The sequence below is a fragment of the Schistocerca piceifrons genome, chromosome 7, assembly GCF_021461385.2.
Source record: "Schistocerca piceifrons isolate TAMUIC-IGC-003096 chromosome 7, iqSchPice1.1, whole genome shotgun sequence".
NCBI classification, from domain to species: domain Eukaryota; kingdom Metazoa; phylum Arthropoda; class Insecta; order Orthoptera; family Acrididae; genus Schistocerca; species Schistocerca piceifrons.
In genome coordinates, this window is record NC_060144.1 from 582,179,234 (window position 1) to 582,193,028 (window position 13,795).

The 13,795-nt window shown below is 39.1% G+C and overlaps 1 protein-coding gene across 2 annotated transcripts in view; it reads right to left on the reverse strand.

Annotated features, from left to right (window-relative positions):
* The window catches only part of LOC124805137, a 167,715-nt gene that overhangs the window by 47,094 nt on the left and 106,826 nt on the right, over positions 1-13,795 (reverse strand). For both annotated transcript variants that reach the window (XM_047265600.1, XM_047265598.1), the window contains exons 7-8: positions 9,559-9,706; positions 3,917-4,022 (exon numbers count right to left, since the gene is read on the reverse strand). In XM_047265600.1, coding sequence (XP_047121556.1) covers positions 3,917-4,022; positions 9,559-9,706 — 254 coding nt within the window. The remainder of the gene's footprint in view (positions 1-3,916; positions 4,023-9,558; positions 9,707-13,795) is intronic.

The following is a 13,795-nucleotide window of genomic DNA, read 5'->3' on the forward strand; positions in this document are numbered from 1 at the left end:
ATCCTGCCTATGTATCTGAGCACTGAGCATGATCCAATTGCAGCAAAAATGTACCGTAATATTAAGAACCACTCATGTTTAAGAATGAACTAATTTGAAACTTCCTGGCAGATTAAAACTGTGTGCCCGACCGAGACTCGAACTCGGGACCTTTGCCTTTCGCGGGCAAGTGCTCTAGAGCACTTGCCCGCGAAAGGCAAAGGTCCCGAGTTCGAGTCTCGGTCGGGCACACAGTTTTAATCTGCCAGGAAGTTTCATATCAGCGCACACTCCGCTGCAGAGTGAAAATCTCATTCTGGAAACATCCCCCAGGCTGTGGCTAAGCCATGTCTCCGCAATATCCTTTCTTTCAGGAGTGCTAGTTCTGCAAGGTTCGCAGGAGAGCTTCTGTAAAGTTTGGAAGGTAGGAGACGAGGTACTGGCAGAAGTAAAGCTGTGAGTACCGGACGTGAGTCGTGCTTCGGTAGCTCAGTTGGTAGAGCACTTGCCCGCGAAAGGCAAAGGCCCCGAGTTCGAGTCTCGGTCGGGCACACAGTTTTAATCTGCCAGGAAGTTTCATATCAGCGCACACTCCGCTGCAGAGTGAAAATCTCATTCTATGAACTAATTTGTTTTATGTGTTTGCCTCCTCTGTAGGCTAAACAAACCTGGAACAAAATGTGCAGCTTTCCTTTATTAATGCTGCTGTGCACTAATATCTGCAATGTTGAGCTTCCTACATCTATACATAACAGAAAATCTTAAATGTTCCACTCTAATGGGCAATTGGTGAAGTGTAGGTGAAATGAGAGGCTTGTAAGGTGCTGCCTTTGTACATGAAACATATCTTCTTACAGTTTTTTTCTCAATGAATCTTGAACAGTAATCAGTCTTACTGCCTTTTACATGCAATATGTTGCACTCGTTTATGTACACAGTCAATTGTTAGCTGACAATGTGACTCCTTTACATACATCAGCATTGTTCGAACACATCCTCATCTGGTGCTATCCACCAGTTCATTTACATATATGACTGTTCTGTGATTGTAAAGGTGACTATTCACTGTATAGTCGAGGGACTGAGCAGTGGCAGCTCTGAAGAGAAACACTGTCCGATAGCTCAGAAATGTTTTCAGTCTTATTCAACTGCCGGGTGTTGACTGGTCAACAACTGAATGGTTACCTTTAGTCTTCCCACTATTTCCATTCGTCCAGGACATTGCATTGCCTCTTTTTTGTGGTTGTAATGAACTGTGTCTGAATAGCAGATTGCCTTGACAGCTATGTGTTGTTTCATACTCTAACTACCCATCCGTTTATCTTCATAATGCAAGCACTAAACTACAAGAGATCAGCTTGCACAATGATATGGCAGTTTACGATACAATCCACTTTTTTATGAGTCTTATTATCAACTAAATAATTTTGTCATCTCCTTAAAGGGTACTATAATGAGCAGAATGTCATCTACTTTACTCACATTTGCTGATTTTGAGTTGCCCTGGAGATGAGGATGGTGGCACATCAGGTTTTTTGATAATTTTCTTTTTATGAAGGATATACTATTACTTTTCAGATGGTATCCACACATATTACACAACTGTATATATGTATGTGTGTATGTTCCACATAATCTAAACCACTGGACTGATTTCAGCCGAACTTGGTACACACCTCACTTACAGTCTGAAAAGAATCTTTGTGGGGGTAAAAACCATCTATCTATCCAAAGGGGAGGGGTGGGGGGGGGGGGGGTTAAAAAGAAGTGTACACCATGACATACAAATACCCAGAGTGTATTCATCCATTACCTGAGATGAGATCACTTACTGACTTTCAACAAACCTTATACATAATTTCAAAACTTTACAAAACTTTTTCTCACTGACCACCCCACTCAAAACAATGGAAAAAAGTTTATCGCTTACTATATTTTCATGATTCATGCAGTAAAACTTCAATATTGGAAGTAATGTTTTAATTTATTACTTCTTTGCTACTAACTGTATTGAAGACACATGTTGCAGATAGTTCTCACATGTACCATTGAATGTACATGCAAAATTTTTTCTTTGAATGATGCATAGTTCAGGAGATATGATGTCACAAACACTGAAATGTATAAAAAACTGCTGCATCAAGCACGATGTTTAAATTTATTACTTCTTTACAATTAACTCTACTCACAAACATTTTGCAGACAGTGTCCACATATACCACTGGATGTACCTGAACTGTGTGAAACTGAAACCGCAGGATGAAATTCGCTAGAGATACCGGTGAAATATGTGTAAAAGTATGAGTGAAATCTGGTGGCTGAAGCCAGAGACTGTGGTCATGAGTGTACGAGTTGCATCTGTGCACGTGTGTGTGTGTGTGTGTGTGTGTGTGTGTGTGTGTGTTTTCTATTTTCGACAAAGACCTTGTTGGCTGAAAGCTCATATTCTGACAGTTTTTTTATTGTGCCTATCTGTGACTCAGCATCTCCGCTATATAGTGAAATATATTAAATACATGTGACAAGTGTGTGCGTGGACAAAGCCGTGGGTAAAAAGTGCCTCCTGAACCACTGGACTGGTTTCAACCAAACTTGGTAGACATATTATAAACTATCCGGAACCAAATACTGAAGGGGTAAGAACCAGCAACCTCCTACTTGGGTGTGGGTGATGTTGTGGAGCAAGAAGGGGGAGGAGAAGATGGACAAATAGAGAGGGGCTAGAAGGAAATGGACAGAGACTGGGGGAGTGTGAAATGGACCGACAAAGGGAAGAGGAGAGGAGGAGGAGGAGGAGGAGGAGGAGGAGGAGGAGAGTGAGAGTGAGAGGGAAAGGGAGAGGAGGGAATGGACAGAGATGTGGCAAAGAGGAGATGGACAGATGGAAGGAAATAGACCGAGAGAATGGCAAGGAAGAGGAAATGGATAGTGAGAAGAAGAGGAGCATATGGAGAAGAAAGGGAAGAGGAGGAGATGGACAAAGAGACGGGGGAGAATGTGATGGATTTATAAGGAGGTGAGGAGGAGGTACAGGGGGTAAGGAAAAGATAAAGAGGATGAGGAGGAGACAAGAGAGGGAAGGAGAAGATTACAGAAGGAAGATGAGATGGACAAAGGGGGAAGCAGCACATGAATGGAGAGTGGGAACAGGAACACATGGAGAGCAGATGGACAGATAGAGGGGGTGAGGAGGATATGGACAGAGAGAGGGGGGAGAATATGGACAGAGAGAGGATGAGGAGGAGATGGAGTAACAGAAGATTGGAAATCAAACAATGGAAAATCCAGGATGGAATGTAACACTATTACAAAAAGGAAAAACACCACTCACCTTATAGTGGAGATGCTGAGTCGCAGAGAGGCACAACAAAAGGACTGTCACAAATATGCTTTCTCCGACAAAGGTCTCTTTGGCCGAAAGTTTGTTTGTTACAGTCTTCATGTTGTGCCTACCTGCAACTCAGTAGCTCCACTATATGGTGAGTAGTAACTTTCCTTTTCATAATAGAACACTGGAATACATACAATACCTGGACAACACTAGATACTCAGTACTCAGTTAGTCGATTTAAAACTAAATTTAAAATAAGCTTTGTTTAATAATTCCTTTCACTCCATTAGCCACCACCTCCCCCCCCCCCCCCCCCCCACCCCCCACCACACACACACCTCTGTCAAAAATAAAATAAAAACTCACTTATTTTGGATATCATCCTAGCATTCAATAACTTGAGAAACCTTGGGAAACCTATATTAAACTGTCAGGGCTAGGGTTTCAACATGCTTCTTCCACTACATTACACAAGTATATCTGGCCTTAGCTCTCCATACTACACACAAAATCACTCAGGCAGCTCAGTGTGTCAAAAAGGCAAATCACAAAATAAATTAGCACTTTTTTGTTGTTAAAATGAGTGAAAAGAAATGGCTGACTTACGCAGTACACCCCCTTATGTCTAGTTCTGTAATCTGCAGGCAAGATTTGCTCAAAACTAGCAAAAAGTCATCTATTTTTCTTCTTTGGTCTGATACACCTGGAGTTCCTGAAAACAAAAAAATTGAATATGTACATTTACTCTGCTTCATAATTGAATATGTACATTTACTCTTCTTCATAATTCATACATCATCTGCAGTTGAGAGAACAGATCTATTGGCTGATAGGCTTGATATTGAAACGAAGTCATTTTATGACTCATTTAGATGTTTCACCATACAAAACAACATATCATAATGTATAATGATTTAACCCAACATTGCTACTAATTAAGGGACTGGAACAATTTTTCCTTCACTCTACTGCTTACAGCTTTTACCTCTTCTATCTTCTTGTCTCCATTTCTTTGCCATTCTTCTGAAAGAAAGATTTATAAAATTTTACAATTGAAAATCCAGGATGTAATGCAATAATATTATGAAAAGGATAGTTACCACTCATCTCACAGAGGAGATGCCGAATTGGAGATAGGCACAACAAAAAGACTGTCAGAAAGTGAGCTTTCTGCCAACAAGGCCTTTGTCAGAAATAGACAAAACATTCCCCCCCCCCCCCCCCACACACACACACACACACACACACACACACACACAGGGCTGGCGCAAGAAGCCCAAGTGCCGCCCTGTGCGAGCTGCTAAATTGCCCCCCCCCCCCCCCCACCCCCGACCCACCCACCCCAACCCTGTATTTCTTTTTTTTTTTTTTAACAAAACATTTAAGAAATTTTATTTAAACAAATCTGTAGGAAATGTCAGCAATCAATCACAATTTTTGTTTTTACTTTTCAGATCTACCTAGGTTTCGGCCACTGAGTGGCCAGTCTCAAAGCTTTTAATATGTGCTTACTTCTAACCATCATGTTGACAGTTACATTCAGCATGACGGTATAGATGTAAACATAACTCAAAGCATTGAGAATAGCCACACTGTGCCCTAAATCTATGTAGATCTGGCAAATAAAAACAAAAATTGCAACTGATTGGTGACATTCTCTACAGATTTGTACAAAACAGTCGTTGGGCACCAGCTCAAAAATGGAGTCAAACCTGATTGAAGAAATCTAGCTAATTTTAACAAGCCTTGTGAATTTACAAAGTGTTCAAATGTGTGTGAAATCTTATGGGACTTAACTGATAAGGTCATCAGTCCCTAAGCTTACACACCACTTAACCTAAATTATCCGAAGGACAAACACACACCCATGCCCGAGGGAGAACTTGAACCTCCACCAGGACCAGCCGCACAGTCCATGACTGCAGTGCCTTAGACCGCTCGGCTAATCACGCGCGGCATGAATTTACAGTTAATGTAAATAAACATTTTTCAATGGTTGTGAACAGATAATGTATTCAACGGAAAACAAAATATATTACAGAGTTTACTTTGGAATTTTATTTGGTTTGAACAATAATATTTACAGTAACTATTTACATTGAACAAAATAAGAAACAACACAGTAAATAACCAAGACACTGATTATAATACAAAAATTCAAAAAAATACTAGACAAATCGAACCTTCCTGGCTTTTTCTTGAGCAAACTCTTTCACACGATCTGTGTAATTTAAGTCCTCTGCAAGCTTGTGCTCAATTAATATTGTTGCAAGATCATTCAAACGAGTTTGGCTCATCGTTGATCGGAGGTATGTCTTTATCAATTTCAGTTTTGAGAATCTCCTCTCTCCACTCGCAACTGTCACTGGGAGTGTTAGGAGAATTCTCAGAGCAAAGTTAACATTAGGGCAAAAATTATGTCTTCCTATAAACTTCAGAATCTCTTTTGAACCTATTCCAGGTTTCAACAATGTTGAAAGCACTTTTAGTTCCTCCCTCAACTCCAGTGCATCAATGTCGCTTGACGCATGATCTTGCAAAATCACTGCGAGGTTTCTACACTTTGTGTCCAGGCTGTCAGGAGATGCATTCTTCAGCTTGCCGATGTCGTAGAGAAAATCAAAATAACCACAATGAGATTTCAGTTGATTGAATCTCTCATTCAAAGATGTGGTTCCTATATCTAAAAGATAATAGTATAATTCAATCTTGTAACGTTTTGTTGGGTCATCTATTGTCTTCCTTCATAGGTAAAGTGTGTTGGCTTCTTACTTCATTGCCAGTACTCTAATCCATGGTAATGTTAGATCTTCTAGCTTTAATTCTGTAGCCAGTTCTTTGGAATCCATCAAGAAAGACACAAACTTTTCTTCTGTTTTGCAGGTCTCAAAATATGCTTTCATTTTTTCAAGCATTTCCACAGCCTCAGAAACATTTATATCAACGGTCTGGAGGGTCTTACTGACTACACTGATGTGAAGCAGAACATCGTACCAGATTACCAGAGAAATGAGAAAGGTGTAATTTTTTATTTGATTCGCAAGTGACGTTGCTTCGTGAGAGGTCATGCCATTGAATTCTTCTGATATCTGAACCAGTATATCATAAACGCCTCGAATTTGAAACCTCAGGGGAGCAAGTGCATCGATGCGACTTTCCCAACTAGTATCACTCAGTGGCTTCAAAGAGGCGATAGAAATACATCTGCACAACAATTTAATAAACCGGATAGTGGATTTCAACTCAGCACAAGATGGGAGTCTGCATACTGAAAAAGTATGACAGGAATGCTCCATTCTAAATAGTGCCAGCATCTACGGACAGAATGGAAAGAGACAAGGACTCGATGCTCACACTGAGGCACACCACATTCCTCACCACAGGCAGCACCAATTTTCCCCACTACTGGTGTAGCTCTCTCTTCCAGAGATATGTGATTGGCCCACCTACAGTCAACATTCCAGTGGCTACATGGGATATGCAGCACACAGCAACCCAAAAATTTGTCTGAGGATGATGGGTACAAAAATCATTGAAATGTTGCAACAAGATAATGTCACCACTCAACTGACTATCCGAAAAGATTTTATCATCAGAAATGATTATGTTGTGTTTCCAGTGGCACCCCATACCACCATGACAGGTCCTAGGCTCTTATGATGATGATGAATTCAATCTAGTATGTTCATTTTCCTGGTAGCCTCCACACACAGATGTGTGCATTGTGAAGCTGTGTGCAGAACTTGGAACCATCTCAAAAGATGACATGGTGCCACTCCTGTGCCCAGTGTTGTTACTATGTGCATCACTTCAGAGTACCTCTCTTTCTGCTGCTGTGTCAAGGCAAGCCACAATAATAGTCCCAATGCTAACTATCTATGGCATTCCAGACTTTGTCGCACTGGAAAAAAGTGCATTTCCAGGCTCAAGGTGTGTGACACAGCTGTACGACCCTACATAGCTGAGCAGTGTCTAGCCTCTCAGGTGCTAATCACATGGGCTGTTGAGATCCTGTATGACATTTGGTATGGCCCTCCTGAACCGACAGATCCCCTATTTGTGTGATAGTCACGGGGTCCCAACCACCACAAGCAGCAGCAATATTAAAGAATGACAAACAGCAGTCTCAATTCTGGCATGCACTGATTTCTGCTTGTTAGCAAGCAACAACATGATGTAATCACAAACAAATAACATTCCAAAATAATTCCTGAATGAAGGACCTACTGTATGATGTTTCCTTATACACAGAATACAGATGGAGTTACTCCTAATTTGCTTTGTGCAGTTGCACTAAAATTATAACCATTTGCATATCAAAGCATTTAGTGCATTTCATACCAGTTTAGAGTTTGCTGCATGCCACTTTCAAGGTGCTGCAGTTCTGATGGTCAACAGTCTCTATCCTCATCATGAATGGGATTCTACACTATCCATTCTAGGTAGCTTTCAGGGAATTTATTTAGTATCATTTTGCAGTATGTCTCGGTGTGGGTGTGGCTGTCATGAGAAAGACCCAATCATAAGTTTATGTACACTGTCGATACTGGGTCCTGCCCAATCAATCACAGACGCAGCTACAATTTATATCTCCGCGGATTTAAGCTTCTTGTCTACTTTGATTAAAACAACATTTCCACTTCATTTTTGATATAGGCCTCATTTTCTCTGAAAATCTCACTGTTAATAATTTCATGTCTCACCAAGCTTTCTGTATCTAGTATTATATGAGTCCCATTTCTCTTTATGAGTGCTCCAGACTCTGTTACTTTCGTGCAGATACTTAAGCTGTTGATCACTAAGGTTCTAATAGTTTCATCTCTTTGGATCTTACACTAATATTTAAGTACAGATATCTTTAACTGGATTGGATGGAGAGTTGCTGAATTAAAAAAAGAGTCTTGCACGTGCCCCATCAAAGTCACCAACACTGGTAGTAGCCTCCGTTGCTGTGTAGTGACCCTCTGACCTACGTACGGTAACCCAGCAGTTCTCAATCCTATGACGTACGTTCAGAGAGACACATGCTATTTGTCACAGAACCTACAAAGTCTCTGGTTCAAACACTATTATGCAAAACAGCATCAACATTATTGTGTATTGTCACAGCAACTGACAGAAACCTAGAAGAGTATATGATTAAATAAAGCTATCTTCAGATACAAAGGAGAAGTAAGATTGATCTGCGAAAAAAGTGCTTATTGAACTGCTTGCCTCTTGGGTCAATAGATGTCACCAACAAATGGAATAACTTAATAGAGCAAGTTTTACTATCATCACATAAAAAATAAATCTGTACATATAAACAACTAAGTTACAGTCCAGTTGATGAGTTTTTGTATTTAGGTCAACAGGGGGGGGGGGGGGAAAGATCTGGATGGACAAGAAAGAAAACAGAAGTGTAAAATCTGTTTGGGGGTGCTTTTGGTAAACCAAATTGAGCTTTTAAAATTAAGATTCCAAACTGTCTGAAATGGTAACTTTGGGTAAGTGTGTATCACAGGTGCTGGGTTACAAGAGTGAAATGTGGACTTTCATGAAAATGACTGAAGCACTGAGAGCTGCTAAGTGAGCAATGAAGAGAAGTGTGTTGTGAATTATTAGGAAAAACAGGAAAACAAAGGGTTCAGGGAACAGATTGAAGTTGGAGATGTAACTGTGATAGAATGAGGTGGAGGTGGGTGGGGCATGTAACCAGGTAATTTTGTGCACCTAAGTGGTCTGGTGCAAGTCTCTCAACTGGATGCCACTATGGCACCTGGCACATCCATAACCTACCCCATCAATACTGCTAGGGAAAGGGGGCATACAGTTCAATGCAGAATCCAAACCACATGTTGTTCCTGATGGATGTTCACATCATTGAGAGAAGAGGGCTAAGTTAAACGCAGATTGAAAATTCTGTAGCCTGACCGAGATGCAATCACATGGGATTTCAGTTTCCAGGTACATACTTTATCATTATATCACCAAGCCTGACTACATAGCCAGCTGAATTTATGGTAGGTAGGCCATGGATGTTTGTTGCTGAATTACAGTAAATTATATAATATTTATACGGTAATCTATTGGAAAGTAGGTAGGTAACATTACAAAACCAGCAGAAGCAGCATGCATCCAAATATCTAAATATTATAATATATGAAAGAGTCTAGAGGAGCCCCTTATCCAGCAGTAGATGTCAAATGTTTAGTGATAAGACTGATGATGTTAACAATGTTAACGAATATAAATCTTAGATGTCTTACCATGGAGATACTTCAATGCCACTTTGCGCAATTTGTTGCTTGGAGAAAATAATGTAGTAACTTCATTCATATATGAAGAGCTACATGGTAATGTATACATAATGCTTTCAAGATTATCTAATACTGCTGGATCAATGTCTTCAGTCCCCTGGAAGTAAAGAGAAGTGTCAAAGTACACTACCAATGATAGTTAAAGAAAAATTCTACCAAATGATAGTTAATGAAAAAGTTAATGAAAAAAGGAAATACAATGGCAATCCAGGAAATAATGATCAGTTTTGCTTTCCCACTGCTTCTATCCAAGTTCAAACATTTATCTCAACATCTTTTCTCAGTGTTGTCAAATCACCAGCCACACAAGCTGTTGTTATGCATCCTATAGTTGTTTAAAATCAACTATGTGTTAAAAAGTCCTGTTGGTTATTTAATGAAAGAAACATGTGAAACATTCAACAACAGGCAAAACTAAACTGCATGATGAAACATGACCTAGACATCTGTCTTACATCACAGATGACTTGAAGAACCAAGTGAAGAAATCATACAAGACAAACTCCTAACTGCAGACAAGTTATGACAGTTATTTCCTATATATTTCTCATTCTGTGTTCAGTGGAATTATGTCTGTCTATTGTGGCTACAGCAAAATTATTGGATGATGGGTTCCCTGACAACTGGGAGACCAACGTAAAACAAATACAGAGTGAACCATAACTCCATCAACAAACTTTCAGAGGTTGTCCAGTGCTACCTTCCAAGTCTTTTGGTAAAAGGGACTTACAGTCTCCAACAGCATATTTGGTTTGTTATTGCAACCACCCTTGTTTCTGTGAAAATACATTCAGAACATTGAAGAAACATGTAATAAGCCATAACCAAAACATATAACACACAACACAGAGTAACACAACACCCCTCAACAAGACAGTGTACTGTGATGTCATTGCTATCACTGCAGGAACAGCTCAACATTGCTTCATGGTCCCACTCTTCCACTGCATTCAGTGAACCCATACAAGAGGTGCATACTGGCCAACTCTTCATCAATAAACCTATCCATACAGCTGTGTACCAATGTTAAGATACAACTAAAACTGCCAGAAACACAAACCCACAACAGAACTAGGCCGTACTGAATGCAAACTTGAATGCAAAGAGTAAAATGGGTACTACTCTTGTCAACAGGAGGTTCTGTGAATGAAAAGAAACAAGCAATGTTGTGCAATATTTTCAGTGCAACAGAGATACAAAGCTAATTGTTGCTAGAAACAAAATGAAATGTAATAACTGTGTAATGATCCCCAAAGACCATGGGTCCCTTATATCAAAGCTCTCAAAGTATTGCCAAACAACTTTTGAAAGTTTGTTGTTGGAGTTCTGGTACACCCAGTAAAATGGCTGCAGTACTGACATTTTTTATGCAATAGCATACACGTGGAAATGCTTTTCTGGTTCAAACTATTACTTTGTGCTGAAACATGGGTGTACACTACACCTCACAAATAAGTGCAAAACGCTTAACTGGCATCATCCTTCATCAACTAAAAAGCTGCAAAAACTGAAAAAACTGTGTCAACAAAAAAGTTTCTGACAATTGTTTTTTGCCCTTTGCCCTTTGCCCTTTGCCTTTTGGTGGATTTCACACCAAAAAGTGTTGTTACAAATCCAGATCAATATTGTGACACCTTAAGAAAACTACAGCGAGCATTTTAAAATCGTAGGCATGAAGTACCGCATCCCAGTATTGAGTTACTTAATCACAAAGCCCATCCTCAAAATGCTGTGGTAATCAGAAGCTTACTGGATCTATCTGGATGGGAAATTTTTGATCATTCACCTCACAGTGCAGACCTCGCATTGGTGATTTTCACCTTCACAAAGCACAAAAAGTTCTTGGGTAGGAAATACATTGAAAAGTAATAGACACAGGTTTAAAAGAGTAGTAGTAGCTGACTGTGATGTGGGGATTTCTACACGATTGCAGACAGATACAACGAATACTTCAATAATGAATGTGATTATGTAGAGAAATAAAGTACATTGGAGACTCCATTAACCACACTAATTGTTGCCAGAGGTCATTCACACAATCAAAAATCCATATAACTAAATGAATGAAGGAAAGCAATTCTTGTATGATTAATATAGAAAGATAACCTATGTCACTTGCATATGGCTATCTTTTAGCTACATTGTTATATGGTTATTTTTTTAGAGTTAATAAATAATGTTAAGTGTATATTTAAAACAACAAAAACAAATTAAACTTATTAAAATCAACAACAAAAATCAATGTTTCTTAAAAGATTGTTGTTGTTTTTGCGGCCATTAGTCTGAATACTGGTTTGATGCAGCTCTCCATGCTACTGCATCCTGTGTGAGCCTCTTCACCTCCAAATAAATGCTCCAACCTACATCCTTCTGAATCTGCTTTCTGTATTCATCTATTGGTTTCCCTCTACAATTTTTACCCCTCCCCCCCCCCCCCCACTTTCCTCCAGTACAAAATTAGTGATCACCTGACATCTCAGAATGTGTCCTATCAAGTGATCCCTTCTTTCGGTCAAGCTGTAACACAAACTTCTTGTCTCATCAATTCTATTCCGTAACTCCTCATTAGTTACATGACCTACCCATCTAATCTTCAACATTCTTCTGTAGAACCACATTTCAAATGCTTCTATTGTCTTTCTGTATAAACTGTTTATTGTCTACATTTCACTTCCATATGTGGCTACACTCCGTACCAATACTTTCAGAAAAGACTTCCTAAAACTTAAATCTACAGAAATGCATTTCTTGCCACTGCCTGTCTACGTTCTATATCCTCTCTACCTTGACCATCATTTTGCTGCCCACATAGCAAAACTCACCTATTACTTTAAGCATCTTGTTTCCTAATCTAATTCCCATAGCATTGTCCGATTTAATTTGACTACTTTCCATTATCCTTGTTTGGCTTTTATTGATGTTCATCTTTTATCATCCTTACAAGGCAATGCCCATTACATTCAACTGCTCTTTCAAGTCCTTTGCTGTCTCTGACAATTACTATGTCATCAGCAAACCTCAAAGTTTATATTTCTTTTCCTTGAATTTTAATTTCTACTTCAAATTTTCTTTGATCTCCTTTACTGCTTGTTCAATGCACAAATTGAACAACATCAGGTATAGGCTACAACCCTGTCTCACTCCCTTCTCAACCACTGATTCCCTTTCATGCCCTTTGACTCATATTACTGCAGTCTGGTTTCTGTACAAGTTGTAAACAGCCTTTTGCTCCCTGTATTTTATGCCTGCTACCTTCACAATTTCAAAGAGTGTACTCCAGTCAACACTCAAAATCTTTCTCTAAGTCTACAAATGCCATAAGCATAAGATTACCTTTCCTTGACCTATCTTCTAAGATAAGTTGTAGGGTCAGTATTTCCTCTTGTGTTCCTACATTTCTCTGAATCCAGACTGATCTTCCCTGAGGTCGGATTCTACCAGTTTTTCCATTCTTCTGTAAAGAATTCATGTTAGTATTTTGCAACCATGACTTTTTAAACTGATAGTTTGGTAATTTTCACACTTGTCAGCAACTGCATTCTTTGGAGTTGGAATTAAGAGATTAGAAACATTTTAGTATTTATGTCCATATTTTCTTAAAATTAAAATACTGCAACCTCATTCATGAAATACCTCACAAAAGTCACATAGGACAATCACTGTAGTTTAATTTTGTTTAAAATATTTGGTAATTGTCATTTATTGTAAACAATTTCTTCTGTTCATTGCTGCTACATCATGAATTCGTTTTAACTGTAATAAACTCATGATCACACTCTCTTTTTCGAGCCATTTGAAGACTGTTTCCAGGTCTTGAAATGCTTCTGCATGAGTTGATCCTACATTATTTTCTGCATCTAATTATCTTCTGTAACATCATCTTGCATTTCTTGCTGTTTTTTTTTGCCTGCAATATATTTTCAACAATTTCATCATCCGAGATGACCTGAAAACACTGATCATTACTGTCACAAGTGATCTGCTCTTTCATTTCATTGGCATTTCATTTGCGGCAGATCTGTATGATTGTCACTGGCTCATTTATATCCTCTGAAACAGAATCATCCACTCAGTTACTAAATTTTTGTACTTCTGTTTTAGTGTTCTATACCAAGCTCTGTTCAGAGTCTTCCTTTCAATCAAATCCCACACATCTACAGCCACGTAACAACAATCCTTTTAAATT